The sequence below is a fragment of the Rattus norvegicus genome, chromosome 15, assembly GCF_036323735.1.
Source record: "Rattus norvegicus strain BN/NHsdMcwi chromosome 15, GRCr8, whole genome shotgun sequence".
NCBI lineage: Eukaryota > Metazoa > Chordata > Mammalia > Rodentia > Muridae > Rattus > Rattus norvegicus.
In genome coordinates this window covers 3,691,597-3,708,958 of record NC_086033.1, presented here as the reverse complement: position 1 = coordinate 3,708,958, position 17,362 = coordinate 3,691,597, and the positions used below count along the sequence as shown (strand labels likewise).

The window sequence follows — 17,362 nt, the reverse complement described above, 5'->3', positions numbered from 1 at the left end:
GCACTCACCGCTCCCGCCGTCGCATCCTTAACCGCCGCGGCTGCTATAGCTACAGGGAGCCAAGGCAACCAACTCTCGCGATACTTCCCTCGGCGACGGCGAGAACCGTGGAAGAGAGACCTGCTGGAAAAGGAGTCTGGCGGCCGGCGGCCGAGGATGTCTCGCGATAATCGTGTGTAAGATGGCGGCGGCAGAGCGGCTCTGGGTGAGCCGAGAAAGAAAGAGGTGGAACGCGGGCGAGGACCAACTGCTCTGACCGAGTTCAAGAATACCGGCTAGCCGGTGGTCAGTCCCCGCCGGGGACAGTTATTATGGCAGCCCTCTGCCGAAATAAACTTGGGCATGTGTGTTCCTTCCTCACCGGACTGAGAACTGTTTACCTTAGGTTCCGTTTCCCGGACATTTTCCCTTCTGGTCGAATTGTTGGTGATGGAATGGGTAGGCCCGAAACTGACCTCCTCACCTCCAGGTTACCTTCAAGAATTTTTTATCCGTCCTTTTTCTGACAAACTTAGTTGGCTTCCTCGGAAAAGTTTATCCCAAGTGCCCCGCCCCATCAATTTTCGAGACCAAAATAGGAAGCAAATCACAGGCGCGCGCGCACACACACACTAACACACACACACACACACACACACACACACAGGCGCGCGCGCACACACACACTAACACACACACACACACACACACACACACACACACACACACACACACGAATGACAGAGACGGAGACAGAGAGACAGACAGACCCTTTGGTGTTTAGCCGTGGGATGCAAACGGAAATCTCTCAGGAGCAAGGTTTGGACTTGTTGATTGAGAGCCTGTGCAAACATCCTCTGAATCGGGACCTAAAGGAGTGTCTCTGCTCATAGGCCAATAAAGCGAGCCTAGGAAGCAGAAGGATTTACGGGACATTGGTCAACAAGAAGGAATGAAACACAGGGAATGAACAGGACAATAGAAATTAGAAAGAACTTTTACCTCTAGAAGCCCTTGTGAAGCCTTTCGTGAAGTGCTTTTAGGTCTATCAAGTAAAAATATATATGGCTAACCACAGTGTACAACTTAAAATTTTCCACTTGCTATATTTATTACCAAAATTAATTTCACTAGTATTTCAATTTCTATTCAGGCCAGGTGTGGTGGCTCATGCCTTTACTTCCAGAACTTGGTAGGGAGAAACAAGTGGATTTCTTGCAAGTTCCAGGCCACCCTGGTCTACATAGTGAATTTCAGAAGGACTAGGGCTACATGCCTCTGAAAATTAATTAATTAAAAAATAACTTGTTATCAATATTAACATTTCATTTTTAAGACAAAGTCTCACTCTGTCACCCTGACTAGCCTGGAACTCACAGAGGTAAAACCTGCCTCTGCCTCCCAAGTGCTAGTATTAAACCCCTACAATGCCACACTCATTCAAGATTGGTTTTTCCCCCTTACTTTTTCAGAAACCAGTGTTTTGGGTCGGGTCTGAAGAGAGATCTCAGCAGTTAAAGAGTATTTGTGGAGAGTGCAGCTTTTACACAGGACCAGGGTTTGACTAACAACTCTAGTTCCAGAGGTTCTAATGCATTCTAGCTTCTGCAGACACTGCATGCATGAACTGCACAGACATGTAGGCTAAACACCCATACAAGGTAAAAAAAAAAAAAATCAGAGTAAAAGTTTTAAAATACTTATTTTGTATTTATCCCACATTTCAGTTTTGACCAGAAATGTTTAATGAACTCAGAAATGACATGCAGCTCGCTAGTAAGTACAATATTGTACAGCATAGACTTTGTCTCTATAGTATCAAATGAGCACTCTACCAGGGGAGTAATATTCTGGGTATGTGATTTATAAAAGAGGAACCTTTGAAATTGCTAACTCAATAGCAGCAGAGGCTAGGAAAATAACAACAAAAGTTAGCCTTATATACTACAAAACCTTGTGAATACTAGAACGCACTAGAATCACAAATTCTTATCTGAAAGGACCCTCTTGAGTTCCTTTGTTTTTGAGACAAGGTCTCACTATGTAGCTCTGGCTGTCCTGGGACTCGATCAAGCTGCCTCTGCCTCTCAAGTGCTAGGACTAAAGGTGTGCATCACCACACCTGGCTAATGCATCTGTGAATGCTTAAATTCAACCCCCAACACTGCAATAAAAAAGAGAGGATAGGGGGTTGGGGATTTAGCTCAGTGGTAGAGCGCTTGCCTAGCAAGCACAAGGCCCTGGGTTCGGTCTCCAGCTCCGGAAAAAAAAAAAGAAAAAAAAAAAAAAGAGAGGATAGTGGGTTGGTGTGGTGACAGAGTTGGGAGAATCACCACAAGGTCTAGGCTAGCCTGTTCCACGCAGAATCGCAGTCCATCCATAGCTCCATAGACCCTTCAAAAGAAAACAAATATGATGGCAGACAGGAGACATTGAAGAAGAGAACACTTTTCTCATACTACTAAGAGAATGGAAGTCAAGGAATCTTCCCTAGTCAAGCCCACCACCATTACAGAGGTTCTGAACCTATGGGTCTTGATCCCTTAGGGTATCAGATGACCCTTTCTCAGGGTTTATGTATCAAATATCCTGCATATCAGATGTCTACATTAGAATCTATAACAGTAGCAACATTACAGTTACGAAGTAGCAACAAAATAATCTTATGGTTGGGGATCACACAACATGAGGAACTCTATTAAAGGACTGTACAGCATTAGGAAGGCTAAGAGCCACTAATGTATTACATACTCAAACATTAATTGTTCATTTTATGTCTTTTCTTTTTAAATTTTTATCAATGCAGAGCCTATTACATTTATTTGGGCATGCAGACTATAGACTAACAACCTGCAGAGGTCAGTTTTCTCCTTCCACTGTATGGATCCCAAGGATGGAATTCAAGTCACCAGGCTTAGAGGCAAACACCTGTATCCACTAAACCATCTCACCAGCCTTCAGGTTTTTGCTTGTCTGTGGTTTTGTTTTGGAATACAGTCTCAATGTGTAGCCCTGGCCAGCCTGGAATTATATACATCAGACTAACCTAGAACTCACAGAGATCCTCCTGCCTCTGCCTCCTAAATGTGGAGGTTAAAGGTGTGTGCCACCATGTCCAGTTAACAGGTTTTTGAGACAGGATCTCAATGGGTAGCTCAGGGTGGCCTTTTACTCTGCATTGTTCTCAGACTAGTCTGAGTTTATTGTCCTCCTGCTTCTTCCTCCAGGATGCCTGCTCTCCTGCGAGTGTAGAAGCCACATGTAAACTGATGGTTAAGGAGTGGTAAAACCATCCTGAGGCCATGATGACCTTCTAACTGGAGCCTATACAAGCATATGTTTTTATGCATTAGGCCACCATTGCTGCTTCTGAGAACAGTTTGTTTTCTAAGTGGACTTATCTACAAAAGAAATAACCATTACTCTGGCTCTGTAAATTTTTAAAATTTGTCCCATAAATTTTTTGTCTCAGTTTTTTAAATTTCAGAAAATCTGATCTGGAAAAATACTCAGGTTCTAAGTTTTCAGTGATATTAACAACAGACGCTGGGCACCCTCTACCACTTTAAGGGGAAAGTTTAATTATTTCATGATTGACTATAAAAGAAAGTTCTCTATCACATGGGGGTTATTTGTAGCTCCTTGGCCTAATGTAGAACCTATAATAAACAGTAAACATTTGTTAAAGAATACCGATGAGGGTTGGAGCAGAGACTCAGTAGCTAAGGATGTATATTACTCTTGCAGAGGACCTGATTTTGGATCCCAGCTCCCAACCCCTTGTAAGTACAGCCCTAGGGGAGCCAACATTCTCTTCTGACCTCTAAGGACACCTGCACTCATGAGTTCATAACAACGCACAGACATTCCCTGTTTCAAAGGCTGAGAGGTCATTTCAGAAGAGGAGCCATAAAAAGTGTAAGCCAGAGGCCGGGAATGTCTACAAGGTAACACTGTCTTCTGGACACAGCAAGGCTGCTGCACAAATGAACTTATAGTAATTGGGACAGCATGCAGAGGACCCGTGTTAGCTCAAGCTAGACCACATTCCAGCATAGAGAGGGGAATTTGACAAAGTCCCACCACTAACCAAGGAGCTACTGGCATTGTCAGCTTCTGGGAGGGGGATGTCAGTTTTCTCAGTAGAAAGCCACTCATCCAATATTATTTGTTCAGCATAACTTGGGCCTTGATAGAGAAAAAATTTAAAAAAGACACAAAGTTAGGTGGGTAGAGAAGTGGGTGGATCTTGGACATGTTGGAGAAGGAGGGCAAATTGTACAAATTTTTCAAAGAACTAATGAATGAAGAGCATGGACAGGCCTGAGGCCTGCAGATGTGTGACAGAGCATGTCACCTAGAGAGCAATATGCAAGCATGAGAATGTAGCTCAGTGGGTAGAGCACTTGCCTAACAGGCACAAGCACTGGGTGTCATCCCTAACACTGCATGAAGAGAGGGTAGTAATGCAGGCATCCACCCTGTGATCAGCACTTGAGAGAGAGAAGCAGGCAAGTCAGACATTCAAGGCCAGCTGGGACACACAACATCCTGTCCCAAGAAAACAGCAAAAAGACCTCAGCTCTCAACCTCTAGCAGGGAGCCTACAACCTTCAAGCCTGAGACCTGGTGGGAACTAAGAATTCCACCCAAACCTCTCTGTGCCTTAGCATATTACATCACGAGGAGAAGCTCAGAGCACTTCCCATCTCAGACTTTCTGAACATAGAATTCTTTCTCCTTCATCTGAAGGGAGTGTGATCTGAACCTGCCCATACACCAAAAAGTGCAGAAAGTCTCAACCCCTGAACATACTATGTTGTTTTATGTTTGCACACGGATGGTAGAGTTTTCATTTATAGAGCTGGTGGTGTAACTTATGGTAGAGCACTTAACATTCACGAGACCCTAAGTTTGATCCTCAGTACCACAAAATACATTAAGTTTACTTTGTTTTTATAGAAATTAGCAAGAGTTGACAAAATACGACAATTATAGCAATATACCAAATAATGAGACTAAGAACACAGCACCAGTCTATTTCAAGTACGATACCCAGGATGGTGTCTTCTGAGAGGAGAGTTTTACAGCCTGGCTGTGCTACATAAAGGAAACAGTACGGGTCAGCACGATTTCCATCATGCTGCTACGACAGCATGTAATTCAGAACTTTAGAGTTGTGTTGGGGATAGAGAAACGGCTGAGCAGTAAAAACCCTTGTCATCCTTGCAGAGGATCTGAGTTCAGGTCCCATCTAATGACAGTGTGTAAGTCCAGTTCAGGGGGATCTGACCCCTCCCTGACCTCAGGCACTGCATGAACATGGTGCACATACAAACACAGAGACACACACATAAAAGAAACCTTTTTTTTTTAAAGATGTGTTTATTTATGATAGGTAAGTACACTGTAGCCGTCTTTGGGCACACCAGAAGAGGGCATCCAATCCCTTCACAGATGGTTGTGAGCCACCGTGTAGTTGCTGGGATTTGAACTCATGGCCTCTGGAAGAACAGTCAGTGCTCATAACCACTAAGCCATTGCTCCAGCCATCAATCTTTTAAATTACATCTGTTTGCCGGTGTTAACGTTGGTGCTCCTCTATAAAGAGATTGCACTCCAGAAATTGTAAATAAAAATTTTCAGAAAAAAAAATTTCTTTTTGGATTTCAAGACAGGGTTTCTCTGTGCAAACAGTGAGAACAAGATTTGGTGGCTGAATACTCCCCCTTTGTACTCCTGAGGGCCGGGTCTGAGGTATGTGGTTTGTCTGGTTGGTTTCTGTCTGGTTTTTGTTGTGTTATTGCTGCTGTTGTTGCTGCTGCCCTTTAGGTTTTGGGTTGGCTTTGGGGGTGGGGGAGCAGTGTTCGTTTGTTTGTGTTTGTTTTTGTGTTTGTTTTTGTTTTTGACAGGGTTTCTCTGTGTAGCCATGGCTGTCCTGGAACTCACTCTGTAGGCCAGGCTGGCCTCGAACTCACAGAGATCATCCTGACTCTGCATCCGAGTTCTGGGGTTAAAGGGATACACCACCATTGCCCAGCCTGAGGTAAAATTTCTCAGGATTTTCCAACATGTAGGATTACCTAAAGAAAGTAATAAAACAAGTACTCAGGCCTGAATCTGCATTCCCCTCCCTTCTCCCCCCCCCCTTTTTTTTTCAGCCTCCCAAGCTCCAATCCTGAAATTCCCTTTGTAGTTCATGCAGGTCTTGAACTCAAGATGCCCATCTGCCTCCGATGTGGTTATAAGCCCTAGCCGCCATATCCATTTGCATTCCAGTTTTTGTCTCCTTGGTTTTTGTTGTTATTGTTTGAGACAGAAGCTTGCTGTGTAGCCCTCCCTGGCTGGCCTAGAATTTACTCTGTGCCTAGGCTGGCCTCATATTTCCCATGATCCTCCTGCTCTTCCCAAATGCCCATCTTGGGGCCAAATGCAAGCCACCATACCCACTTTTGAGCTCCTCAGACACAGCTGCTGAATGACACGGGCCATTCTTGGAGTAGCATGACTGTCTGAGATTTCCAGTGGGACTCAGCCCCCATTACCTAAAGTACCCGTTCCTGGCTTTCTCCCCTTATGCTGCTGGGATTTCATTTCCAAATGCACTGTTTGCATCTAAACCTTATTTCAGGTACTTTGAAGAGGCATCTAAACTATGCAAACCGTCTTAGGAAAATGCACATACAGAGTTTTGCTTAGACATTTAAAGAACATAAGAATTCTCCAAAAGCTACCCCCTTCCCCTCCCCCTCTTCCCTTCTTCTTCTTCACCTCCCCTCTCCCCCTCTTCCTCTCCCTTTTGGGATCTCAAGTAGCCAAGGCTGGTCTCTGAAAAGAAAAAGAGTTTAGTAGTCAAAACAATTTATTATATATGAGTACACTGTAGCTGTCTTCAGATACACCAGAAGAGGGCATCAGATCCCATTACAGATGGTTGTGAGCCACCATGTGGTTGCTGGGATTTGAACTCATGACCTCTGGAAGAGCAGTCAGTGCTCTTAACCGCTGAGCCATCTCTCCAGCCCAGTAGTCAAAACAATTTTAAAAGTATACTTTAATTCCAGCACTTAGGAGACAGGCATATCTCTATGAGTTCAAGGCCAGCCTGATCTACATAATGAATTCCAGGTTCCTAAGTTGGAAATCAGTACAAGAGTATTGTCACTCGTTCCTGTTGTGCTGCTGTCAGGTTTCTTCAAGCTCTTTTTGAACATCACTAATCCTTTGGAACCTTTAGATCAGTTCTTGCTGTGCTCATAGAACCAAGCACACCGTTACTATAGCTGGTTTCTCCTGCTTCTTTCTCAATGCTGTCTGGTCTCCTTTTGCGTCTATGATGGTTCTGCCTACATGTGTGTATATGCACCACACTGGTGCTGGGTGTCTGTGGAAGTACAGGTGGTTGTGAACCACATGTGGGTGCTCAGAACTAGCTAAACTCCAGTCTTCTACAAGAACAAGTGTTTGCTTTAACTTCTGAGCCATCTCTCCAGCCCCATATAGGTTTTTATATTCCCAAGCTTACTCTGGTTTCTGGTAACTTTAGAGTTACTTATTTTTATCGTATGTATATGAGTGTTTTGTCTGCATGCATGTGTGTGCACTACATGCCGTCCCTGATGCCCTAGGAAGCATAGTAACATATCCCCTGGGACTGGGATTACAAATGACATCCAGACTGGTCCTTTTGAAGATCAGTAAAAACTTAAACCACTGAGATGTATCGTTAGCCCCACCAGTAACTGTGAAAAATCAAAGGAACCTTCACTTTCTTAAAACTCATTTTTCCTTTCTCGGTGTTTCCCAGCTTTTAATTGGCTACACAAAGATAACTCTGGTACTAAGTGTTACCTGCAGTTACCAACACTTACTTCCTAATCAGTGTGCATTAGCTTCTTAGCTTTATACATACAGGGGCCAGCATGTGGGCTTACACACAAGATTTTATCTCATGTAATATCAAATGATACTCTTTGTTTATACCTGATGAGTGTGTTTTTGTGGGTGTCAATGCAGGTGTGGATGTGTAAGAACCAAAGCCCATATATGGTCCTAAAGTCTGAGTGAAGTGTCAGTCTTTTGCTTTAGTTAACCTTTGTGCATCATCAGCCTCAGTTCTCATCTGCCTTCAAATACCAGAGGAAGAGTGAGTTCATTTCCTTAGAGTTTATTGACTGTTACCAGTGGCAGAGAAAATTCCATAAAAGAGCAGATTCCATATGGAACAGCAGGATGGGAGCTCTTAGCTGGTCAGGAGGGGTGCTCTGGAGTGGGAACTTGAAGGGTGGAAAGGCTCCCACCCTCTACCCTCCATTGCCACAAGGATACTGGAGTAACAGTTGGGGCATCCTGTCCAGCGTCCCCTCTCAAATTGGAACCAGAAAGGGGAAATGATGCATACGACAGGAGGAGACACTTCACAGCTCCTCTGTCTCTCCATCCAAGGGTATGCCGATATCCACGCTGTAGTCTACATGCTCCCCAGAGCTCAACCAGGGAATAGGGGTTCGATTGAAAGAAGGCCTGTTGGAGAGGTTCTGGTTGTAGAGGACCAAGGGTTCACTCAGCAGAGGCCCCAGGTCAAACTTGGGCATCTGGAAGGTCATTCGTTTGGAGGCCTTCTCATATCCACCATAGGGCATTGCCGTCCTGAAAGGGGAACATGTCATATAGTTAAGAATCAGAATAAAAGAGAAAGCACTTGTCAATGAGCTATCACCCTGCTTTAAGGGAGGAGAGTCCATAAATCATAGTTAGACATTGCTTCCTTGCTTCCAGTCCTCGTCCTCCCTTAACACCCACTTACCTGGCTTGCTGTCTATCTGAAGTTAACAATGAGATGAGTCTAGTAGACTACATGATCTCATGGACAGTTGGGACAAACACCAGCATTTTGGCCACTATAGAGCCAACAGTATGAGACCATCTTAAATTGCAATGTATATTGTAACCTACAACTGCAACTCTACCCCCATCTCAAATGGAGAGTGGCTGGAAACACTTCTGTAGACCTTCCTCGACCTGCCTCACACAGACGTCCTAGCCATGGCCTCAATGCCCATTTCTAAACAATAGAAACATGGAGCATGGGATAAAGAAAGAATCATCCTGTAGGGAGAGTAAAGACATTGTCACCTTGCATGGGAGGGAGCCAGGACACACCTCCAACCACAAAGTGTGGGATCCCCATTTTACCTTCGAAAAACCCAAGCCGAAAAAAATGAGTGCCAAACTAACATAGAGATCTTCCCTTCACTCCACCGCTATGAGAGGCAGGGGATCCTCCATGAGGGTCCCCTATTCCTGTCCTTACACCTTAGCCCCCTCTGAAACATCTGAACTTAAACCAGGTAGAGCAAGGTGTCACACAACGGGACACGTCAGCTTCCTCCCCCGCTATCCTACCTGTTAAAGGACTTATACTTGGGGAGTTCAGCTTTGGCGCCATATGCCAGCAGGTCAATGCCAAGTTCCACTTTTTGCTGAGGGTCGACCCCCATGGCCCGATCCCACGGGGAAATATATGTCTTGAACACAGTGACGTGTTTCCCATCTCCACCTGCCTGGTCACCTGGTAGCCATGGAAGGGAAACATACATCAGATGATAGCAGCCACTATCAGTGGCTAATGAAAGCTAGTCCCATACCCTACCACTAGGGGAGCGGCTGAGTCGAGGGTCAGAGGTACAATATCCTGGGAATTATATATGGTTTGTAACATAATGGAGTCTGGGGTGAGATTTGTGACTGAATCTGAGAAACCAGAAAAAAAGAAAAGAAAAGAAACTAAACGATAAGGCTGTGGGTGGAGCAAACACATTGCTGTATCCTGGATACCTTCTGGGTCCAAGACACCTCAGTCTCCCTCTTTCCACATCTCAACTAGGCCTCATTCCTGGGGACATGTCTGCCCTGGGCATCAGATACAGTACTTCTGGTTGGTGAGAATACTTGCCTGATCCTGGCTCTCCAACCCCTACTGTGCCGGGAGCTGCTCCTCCGCCAGCCTGGCCCCCAGGACCACCTGCACCCCCAGCTCCAAACCCAGAGCCCTGCTGATGGCGGTCAGAGCCATACTGTCCAGCAGAGCCACTGGCCCCAGCCTGGCCTCCGCTGCTGCCCTTGCCATAGGAGAAGCCCTGACCAGCTGACTCCAGCTGTCCTCCCACTGTGGGAAGAAACTTCTGGAAGTGATCCTGAAAAGAAAGTACAAAACAAGAGGAAGATTAGCAATGGGTGTGGAAAACGCAGACAGAGGCACATGTACAGGAGCAGGCAACAGAGCTAAGGGGCAGCCACAAGACCCCAAGGCTCTGAGAAATCCTCGCTAATGAACGCATAGAGAAGAGTGTCAGCCCGAGGGAACTGCTTTCTGGGAGAGGTGCAATTCCCTGATTACACCTCAGAGTAAGGCAGCTCATTCTCCACTCCCTATCCTATCTTGGCAAGGCAAAGCAAACCAAGATACCTGCTCAACAAGAAACTGCCACAGTTCAGTTCGCCCTGCAGGGAGGCCTCCTTTGCCTGCTCCTCTCCTCCTCTTGATGGCCCATCAGGCCAGAACTTTCTTACAGTGAAACTGTAGCAGGTGAAGCGGGGGAGGAGAGCCAAAAGGGCAATACTGGTTTGGGCTCCAAAGCCTAAAAATAACTCCACCAACTCCTTGAGGAGGCCCTCCTGGCCACCTTACCCTGTGTCCCACACCCTCTACCCAGTGTAACCAGACCCAGCACAGAGGAGGGCTTTTGGCCTCCTAAAGTTAGCTGTGACCCACTCAGCACTTTTACTCTGATCCTGCAGAAGGGCTCATGACAGACACTCCTGCTGGGCCGCGTCCACGTCTGCATCCATTTCCACTGTCCCCCCAGCCACCCAGAGAAGGTGGAGGAGGAAGAGAGGAAATGGAGCCAGTCCCGCGCTCCTCTGTGGTAACATCCTGTGCCTGGCCTCTCTCCAACCCCCTTACTCTTCTTGTCTTGGAGGAGATGACCTTAAAGAAGGAAGATTTTAGTTTCCTGTCATCTTTCAAAATGGAGATAGTTATAAAACTTCCGTAAACTCTTCTAACATCCGAAGATGTACCAAGTAAAATTATAATCACCCAAGTTTAATGTTCAGGTATATAACATTTTTAGTGTAAAATATGCCTTAAATATTTAGTGGGATGTGTTTACATTGAGAAATTATTTGTAATGTCCCGTGTAGGGGAAAGCCAGGGCAGGGAAATGAGAAGGAGTGGATGGGTAGGTGGGGGACACTCTCATGGAGGTAGGGGAAGGGAGAAGGGATAGGGGGACTCCAGAGGGGAAATCGGGAAAGGGAATAACATTTGAAATGTAAGTAAAGAAAATAGCCAATAAAAAAAAAGCCAAAAAAATAAAACTTTAATAAGAAAAGAAAAAAAAAAGGAAATTATTTGTAGTTGATGGCACACACCTTTAATCCCAGCACTCAGAAGGAAGGGGCAGGTGAATCTCTGTGAGTTCAAAGCCAGCCTGGTCTACAAAGGGAGTTCCAGGACAGCCAGGTCTACACAGAGAAATCCTGTCTCCAAAAACCAAAAACCAAAACCAAAAGAAAAATGTGTATTTAAATTTAAAATATAGCACACCATTAACCCTGGAAATCAGGAGACCGAGGCAGGCAGAGCTCTGTGAGTTTGAGACCAGCCTGGTCTACATAGTTCTAGGCTAGCCAGATTTACATGGTACTATTCTAAAAACAACAACAAAACCCTAATTTTTATTATTCAAATCTTATATTGTTTTTAAATCCAAAAGGTTACATGTTACAGGCAATATATTTAACAACCATTCATTTAAAAAACTTTTCTCAAACTCACAAGCCTCCTCAAGCTACACAGCTCATTGTATATATCTGGAGGTCAAATTTAACTGGGTACCCCCTTTGGACCTTTGCTTGCTTACTGTTTGATTTTGGGGGGAAATGAAACCTAGGGTCCCATGCATCTGCCACTCAGCGATACAGTCAGCCCCAAGATTCTGTAGGTTTTAATTATTTTATGTCCCCAGTAATACAAAGAACACATTTTTAATACAAAGTTACTAATTGTGTATCTTAGTGTCAAAATACAGGACTGGGTGTCCCATGTTTTATCTGGCAACCTTATTTTAACACGTAGCCACACTGGGAAGGAATTTTCTCCCTATGGGTGTGGTCCTCATGCCTGCACTGGCTCTAGGATGGGGACTAAGCTTCAGGAATTAATTCTAACTCACCCTCGAGTCATTGGGAACTGAATATATGGAGGATCTTAATGAGTTTCTCATTTCTCCTGGAGACAAGGTTGGTGGTATCTGGGGAAATTGGGGGCAACCGAGAAGCTGCCAGGAAAGACACTGGGCTTTGAGAGAGTGGTTGATGTCCATACTCACCATTGAGCTGTCAGAGAAAACATCGGGGTGGTTTTCATAGATAAATTTCTCCACCCGCATCTGCCGCAGCTTGAACATCTTGGAGCCTCGGTTGGTAAGGAGCGACAACTCCTCCAACATCACATCCCTCGGGACACTGATCTTCTTGCCCAGGTTCAGGCCCGAACTCTCCCGACCGCCTTATCCAGGAGGTAGAGAAGAGGAGACAGAAAGAAGAAATGAAGGCTTTCTGGACTGGGAAGGGAAGCGCCACCCACCCACAGCTAAGTGTATTCTAAAAGAGATTAATTCGGGCACAGGGCTGTCTGGCTTACAAGTTTTTGTTTGTCTTGTGTGTCTTTTAAAAGATTTTTCAGAGATCTAGTTATGTTTAATATGTATGAGTGTTTTCTTTGCATGTATGTATGTGCACCATGTGCATGTCTGGTACTCACAGAAGTGAGAGGAGCACTCAGATCCCCTGGACCTAGAGTTACAGATGGTTGTGAGCCACCGTGTGGGTGCTAGGAACTGAATCTGGGTCGTCTGCAAGAGCAGCAAGTGATGTTAACCACGGAGTAATCTCACCATCGTGTGCGTGCGTGCGTGCGTGCGTGCGTGCGTGCGTGCGTGCGTGTGTGTGTGTGTATGTGTGTTTGAGACAAGGTCTCACTTTGTAGCACTGACTATTGGTATTCTGTCTAAGCTCCACCCCCACAGTTGCCTGGCAACAGCCAGCTGTGTTTGACACTATATAAGGGGCTGCTTGCCCCCCTCCTCCTTCTCTTTGCTCTTCTCTTCTCTGCTCTCTTTTCCTCTTCCCCTTTGTTCCTTCTCTCCCCATTCCCCTCCCCTCTTCCCTCCTGGTGCTCATGGCCGGCCTTTACTTCTCCCCTCTTCTACTCTTCTCTCATTAAACCTCTCCATGTGGAACCATGTTGATTTGGTCTACCCCAACACGGACTGGCCTAGAACTCACAAAGATTTCCTCGCCCTCGCCCCCGCCCCGCCCCCATCTCCTGAGTGCTAGGCATGCACCACCCTACACAGCCCATGAGAAGTGCTTTTGTTTTAATTTCATAAGAAGTTTTGATTTCATGGTTTAGAGTGAGAACTCAAGGGGACAAAGGGAACCATATATAGTGTTTGAATACTCGAGTGGAGAAAGAACACGGCCAAGGGGCATGGGCTTGGAGTGAAGGAGAACAAGTGAAGAGAACACCACAGACAGTGGCCATTGGAGGAATTACACCGGCCAGGGAAAGCCCATCTCTAAACGCAGATCCTTGTCCTCTCCTTTCTCTCTTTATTCAGTGAACTCTGACTCCTGAGGTATCAGGAGAACTTCACACTTGGTAACTCGTGTGCATCCCCAGGGAGTAGGGCTGTGCAGTTTCCTATTTTAAATGCTTACATAAGTTCCCTCGAACTTAGAAAGGAAAGAGGAGTTAACCATTCAGTGAGGCCTAGCCTGTGCCTCCCACAGGTTCACTGACCATGGGTCCTGTCCTGAATCTCAGCCCGGTGTTGTCTCCGAGTAATCAGTGGGAAGGCCTGGAGGCCACAGAGGGAATTCTGGTTCTTCCTGTCTCTTCCTCCTTGCTCTTCTTACCTCTCCCATCACCCCATCTCCCACACCCTCCACAGCTGCCATTCTTCTTGTCTTTTTCACTCTGACTTATAACCGGTCTTACATCATTTCTGCAGCTCTTGATTCAGGGATGCTCTTAAAAATCCTACATTTGGGCGCTCAAGCACGCCCTACCTCCAGTGAGCTCCATAATCAGTTTGCTTGACTTCCTCCTCTTGTTAGGGGCCGGGGTTCCCGAGAGCGGCATGGTGGAGGGGGATTTGACCTGGAAGGAGCAGGAAGCAGGCTTGAAAAAAGACAGGAAAGGGGAAAACAAGCATGTTCACTACAGTGAACTACTTAACTTGGGGTCGAGGACAAATTTTCTTCAGAGTTTTTCCCATGTGTTCATGTTTGCATGCGTGCATGTGTTTTCACAGTGATCTGTATCCCCAGAAGGTAAACGGCCAAGACTTCTGTTTTCTTTGGAAGCAGGACAGGAGGCGGAACTGCACCCCTTTCCTTACGTCTTACCGACCGGCTATGTTCGCTTTCCATAACTCCTGTATGGGCATCGGAAACACAGCTATGGCCGAAGGGGGTTCAAATACAACACTGGCAAAGCAATGCACTCAGGCTTCTTGGGCCTGGCATGATTTAAAGTCCTTGTTTGTGTTGGGATAGCAGGCTACAACTATGGCTCCAGACTCTGGTCTCCTGCTCAGGCTTCCATCAAGGTCTAAGGGGGTAGAGAAATGTTCTGCTAGTATTGAGGAGACTCAGCCAAACCCTTCTCCATAGGAAGGAGAAGCTGTTCTTCCAGGAAGCCAACTGGAACATGGCCCGAGAGGTCATGGGTGTGTTCCTTGCTTCTTCAGGCAACTCCTACCCCAAGCTGCAGAGCTGGGCCTGAGAGCAAGCTGAGGGCGTTTGAGCTGGGACAGATGTCAGCTCAGCAATATCATGCATGGGGGTAGAGAATTGTAGGAGGACAGAAACACAGGAATGAGATCTGGCTGTGGGTGGGGACAAGGTAGAAAAAGACACACAGTCCAGTCTCTCCCTAACAGTCCTGCTGTTTTCTGTGGTGTTCTGTCACACAAACACAACGACACTCTACCAACCTAGTGGCATCTCAAACTACCCCTCCCCATCTGTCAGGTACCTCCCCACACATCTTAATTCCTCCCAACTCCTCAGGTCCCTTTCTTTCCAACTCTGCAGCTCCAACTGGACCACCAGCAGCTGAGCAGAGATGAGAAGAGAGACCACTCCCTGAGGACGAAGAATCACGATTGCAAACATGGAGGTCACAAAAGTGGGCTCCAGCCCCTTCCTGTGGTAGAACCACAGACTTACCAGCCTCTCAGTTGGTGGTCAGCTCTCCCTGGGGTCCAGCAGCTTTGGATGACTGAGCTGCTGTGACTGGAGAACCTGAGCTGGGCAAGCGTAGGGGCAGCCCTGGCAGTGGGGGAGGGAGGGAGGGAGGGGGGTGGTTATTAATAGAGTCGATGAGCACAAGCAGCTCAAATGGCACAAACGGGGGCACTGAGACCCTGAGCCGGGATCCTGCCCTCCTTGCCTGAGGTTCAGGAAGAGGGAAGGCCTATGAAAATTCCCAGCAGACCGTCTGACCAGGGTTCAGTCAGCCGAAGCGGTGTGCTTCTTCCCCTTTGCCTTGAGATCCAAAGAAGCATCTCAGGAGGCAATGGACAGCAGAGGCAGAAAGAAAGGGAGCAGACAGTTAGTGCTGGGTAAGAATTAAGAGTAGGTATAGGGAAAAACAAAAAACGAAACAGAAAACATGATTTGTGGGCCACTCAGGCCATTCCAGACCGGGGCTGGAGGGACCCATGAGTGTATTCAGAGCTGGGAGGGATTGAGGCCCTACACTGAAGATAAGATGGAAATTTTCACAGCGGCATTGCTTCTAAACTTCCCGAATAGGTCGACTTTCTGTCTGAGAGCGTTAGATCTTGACCTGGTGAGGGGCCACCTTAGTCAACCCCAGTGCAGATGATGTGATGGAAGCCTATTAACCCCACTCCTTGTCTTTCCTCTCAGTACAGCTGTTCTCAACATGCGGGGCCTGACCTTCTAGGGCTGGACAACCCTTTCACAGGGTCAGATATCAGATATTTACATTACAATTCATAACAGTAGCAAAATAAGTTAGGAGGTAGCAACAAAATAATTTTATGGGGCTGGAGAGATGGCTCAGTGGGTTAAGAGCACTTACTGCTCTTCCAGAGGTTCTGAGTTCAATTCCCAGCAAGGACATGGTGGCTCACAACCATCTGTAATGGGGTCTGATACCCTCTTCTGGTGTGTCTCAAAACAGCTACAGTGGGCTGGAGAGATGGCTCAGCGGTTAAGAGCACTGTGTGGTCTTCCAAAGGTCCTGAGTTCAAATCCCAGTAACCACATGGTGGCTCACAACCATCTATAATGAGATCTGGTGCCCTCTTCTGGTATTCTTAATCAAATAAATAAATAAATCTTAAAAAAAAACCCAGCTACAGTGTACTTATATAAATTAAATAATTATAAAAAGAATTTTTAACTATGCCAGGCATGGTGGTGCATACCTTTAATCCCAACACTTGAGAGGTAGAGACAGTGGATCCCTGAGTTCCAGGCTAGCCTGCTGCTGTACAGAGTCAGTTCCAAGACAGCCAGGGCTACACAGACAAACCTTGTCTTGCAAAACAAAACAAGGCCTGGTGTGGTGGCACATGCCTTTAATCTCAGCACTTGGGAAGCAGAGGCAAGTGGATCTCTGAGAGTTGGAGGCCAGCCAGGTCTACAAAGTGAGTTCCAGGATAGTCAGGGCTAAGAAACCCTGTCTCCTCCTCCTCCTCCTCCCCCTCCCCCCATCATTGTCATCATCACCACCACCATCATCATCATCACAATTTTATGGTTCTGGGTCACCACAACATGAGGTACTGAATTAAAGGGTCACAGCATTAGTAGCTTAAGTAATACCCCTGAAACTAGCTTGCTTCTGTACCTTTTGCCCTAAGACAGCTGCCTAAGGAATTGGCTTTTTTGGGGTGGGGATGAGTGTTAATTTAGTAAACATGTGAAATATGTTTCTTGAGCCCAGCATAGTGATGTGTGCCTTTAATCTCAGCACTCCAAAAGCAGAGCTAGGTGGATCTCTTAAGTCTCAGGCTATACAGAAAAGCCATGTCTCGTTATGACATTATGTCATTGACATTTTTACACGTGTCACTGTATCATTCACATTCACACCATACGACCCTCCGTTGATCCCATTCTTCGTAAGAAGCAGCTTTTGAAGCTTATCCTTCCCGACCACGCCCTTCTTCTGTCCTATTCCTGCCTTGTTTAAACCAGGGGCCGAAAGTCCTCCCTACACACACAGAAGGTGGTGCTGCCCAGACCTTTCATCTTTGATCCATTTCCTCCTAAA

General features: G+C 46.2%; 2 protein-coding genes across 10 annotated transcripts in view; both read right to left on the bottom strand.

The window, feature by feature from the left end:
• Positions 1-2,946, bottom strand: part of Usp54 (ubiquitin specific peptidase 54) — a 100,923-nt gene extending 97,977 nt beyond the window's left edge. For 7 of the 8 annotated variants that reach the window (XM_063274518.1, XM_063274535.1, XM_063274515.1 and 4 more), the window contains exon 1: positions 9-2,946. The gene's annotated coding sequence lies outside the window, so the exon portion shown is untranslated. The remainder of the gene's footprint in view (positions 1-8) is intronic. The other variant, XM_063274525.1, reaches the window with a different exon arrangement.
• Positions 2,947-8,127: 5,181 nt separating this feature from the next.
• On the bottom strand, positions 8,128-15,383 carry Myoz1 (myozenin 1). 2 transcript variants are annotated; one of them, NM_001109097.1, is made up of 6 exons: positions 15,283-15,346; positions 14,119-14,209; positions 12,375-12,553; positions 9,935-10,175; positions 9,385-9,550; positions 8,128-8,628 (listed from the first exon to the last, which is right to left on the bottom strand). In NM_001109097.1, the coding sequence occupies exons 2-6, from the start codon at positions 14,189-14,191 to the stop codon at positions 8,397-8,399; spliced, it is 891 nt and encodes a 296-aa protein (NP_001102567.1). In that variant the 5' UTR covers positions 14,192-14,209; positions 15,283-15,346; the 3' UTR covers positions 8,128-8,396. The 2 variants fall into 2 exon arrangements, with proteins under 2 accessions (NP_001102567.1, XP_006251717.1); XM_006251655.5 differs by having other exon boundaries at positions 8,131-8,628; positions 14,119-14,230; positions 15,283-15,383.
• Positions 15,384-17,362: the final 1,979 nt, after the last annotated feature.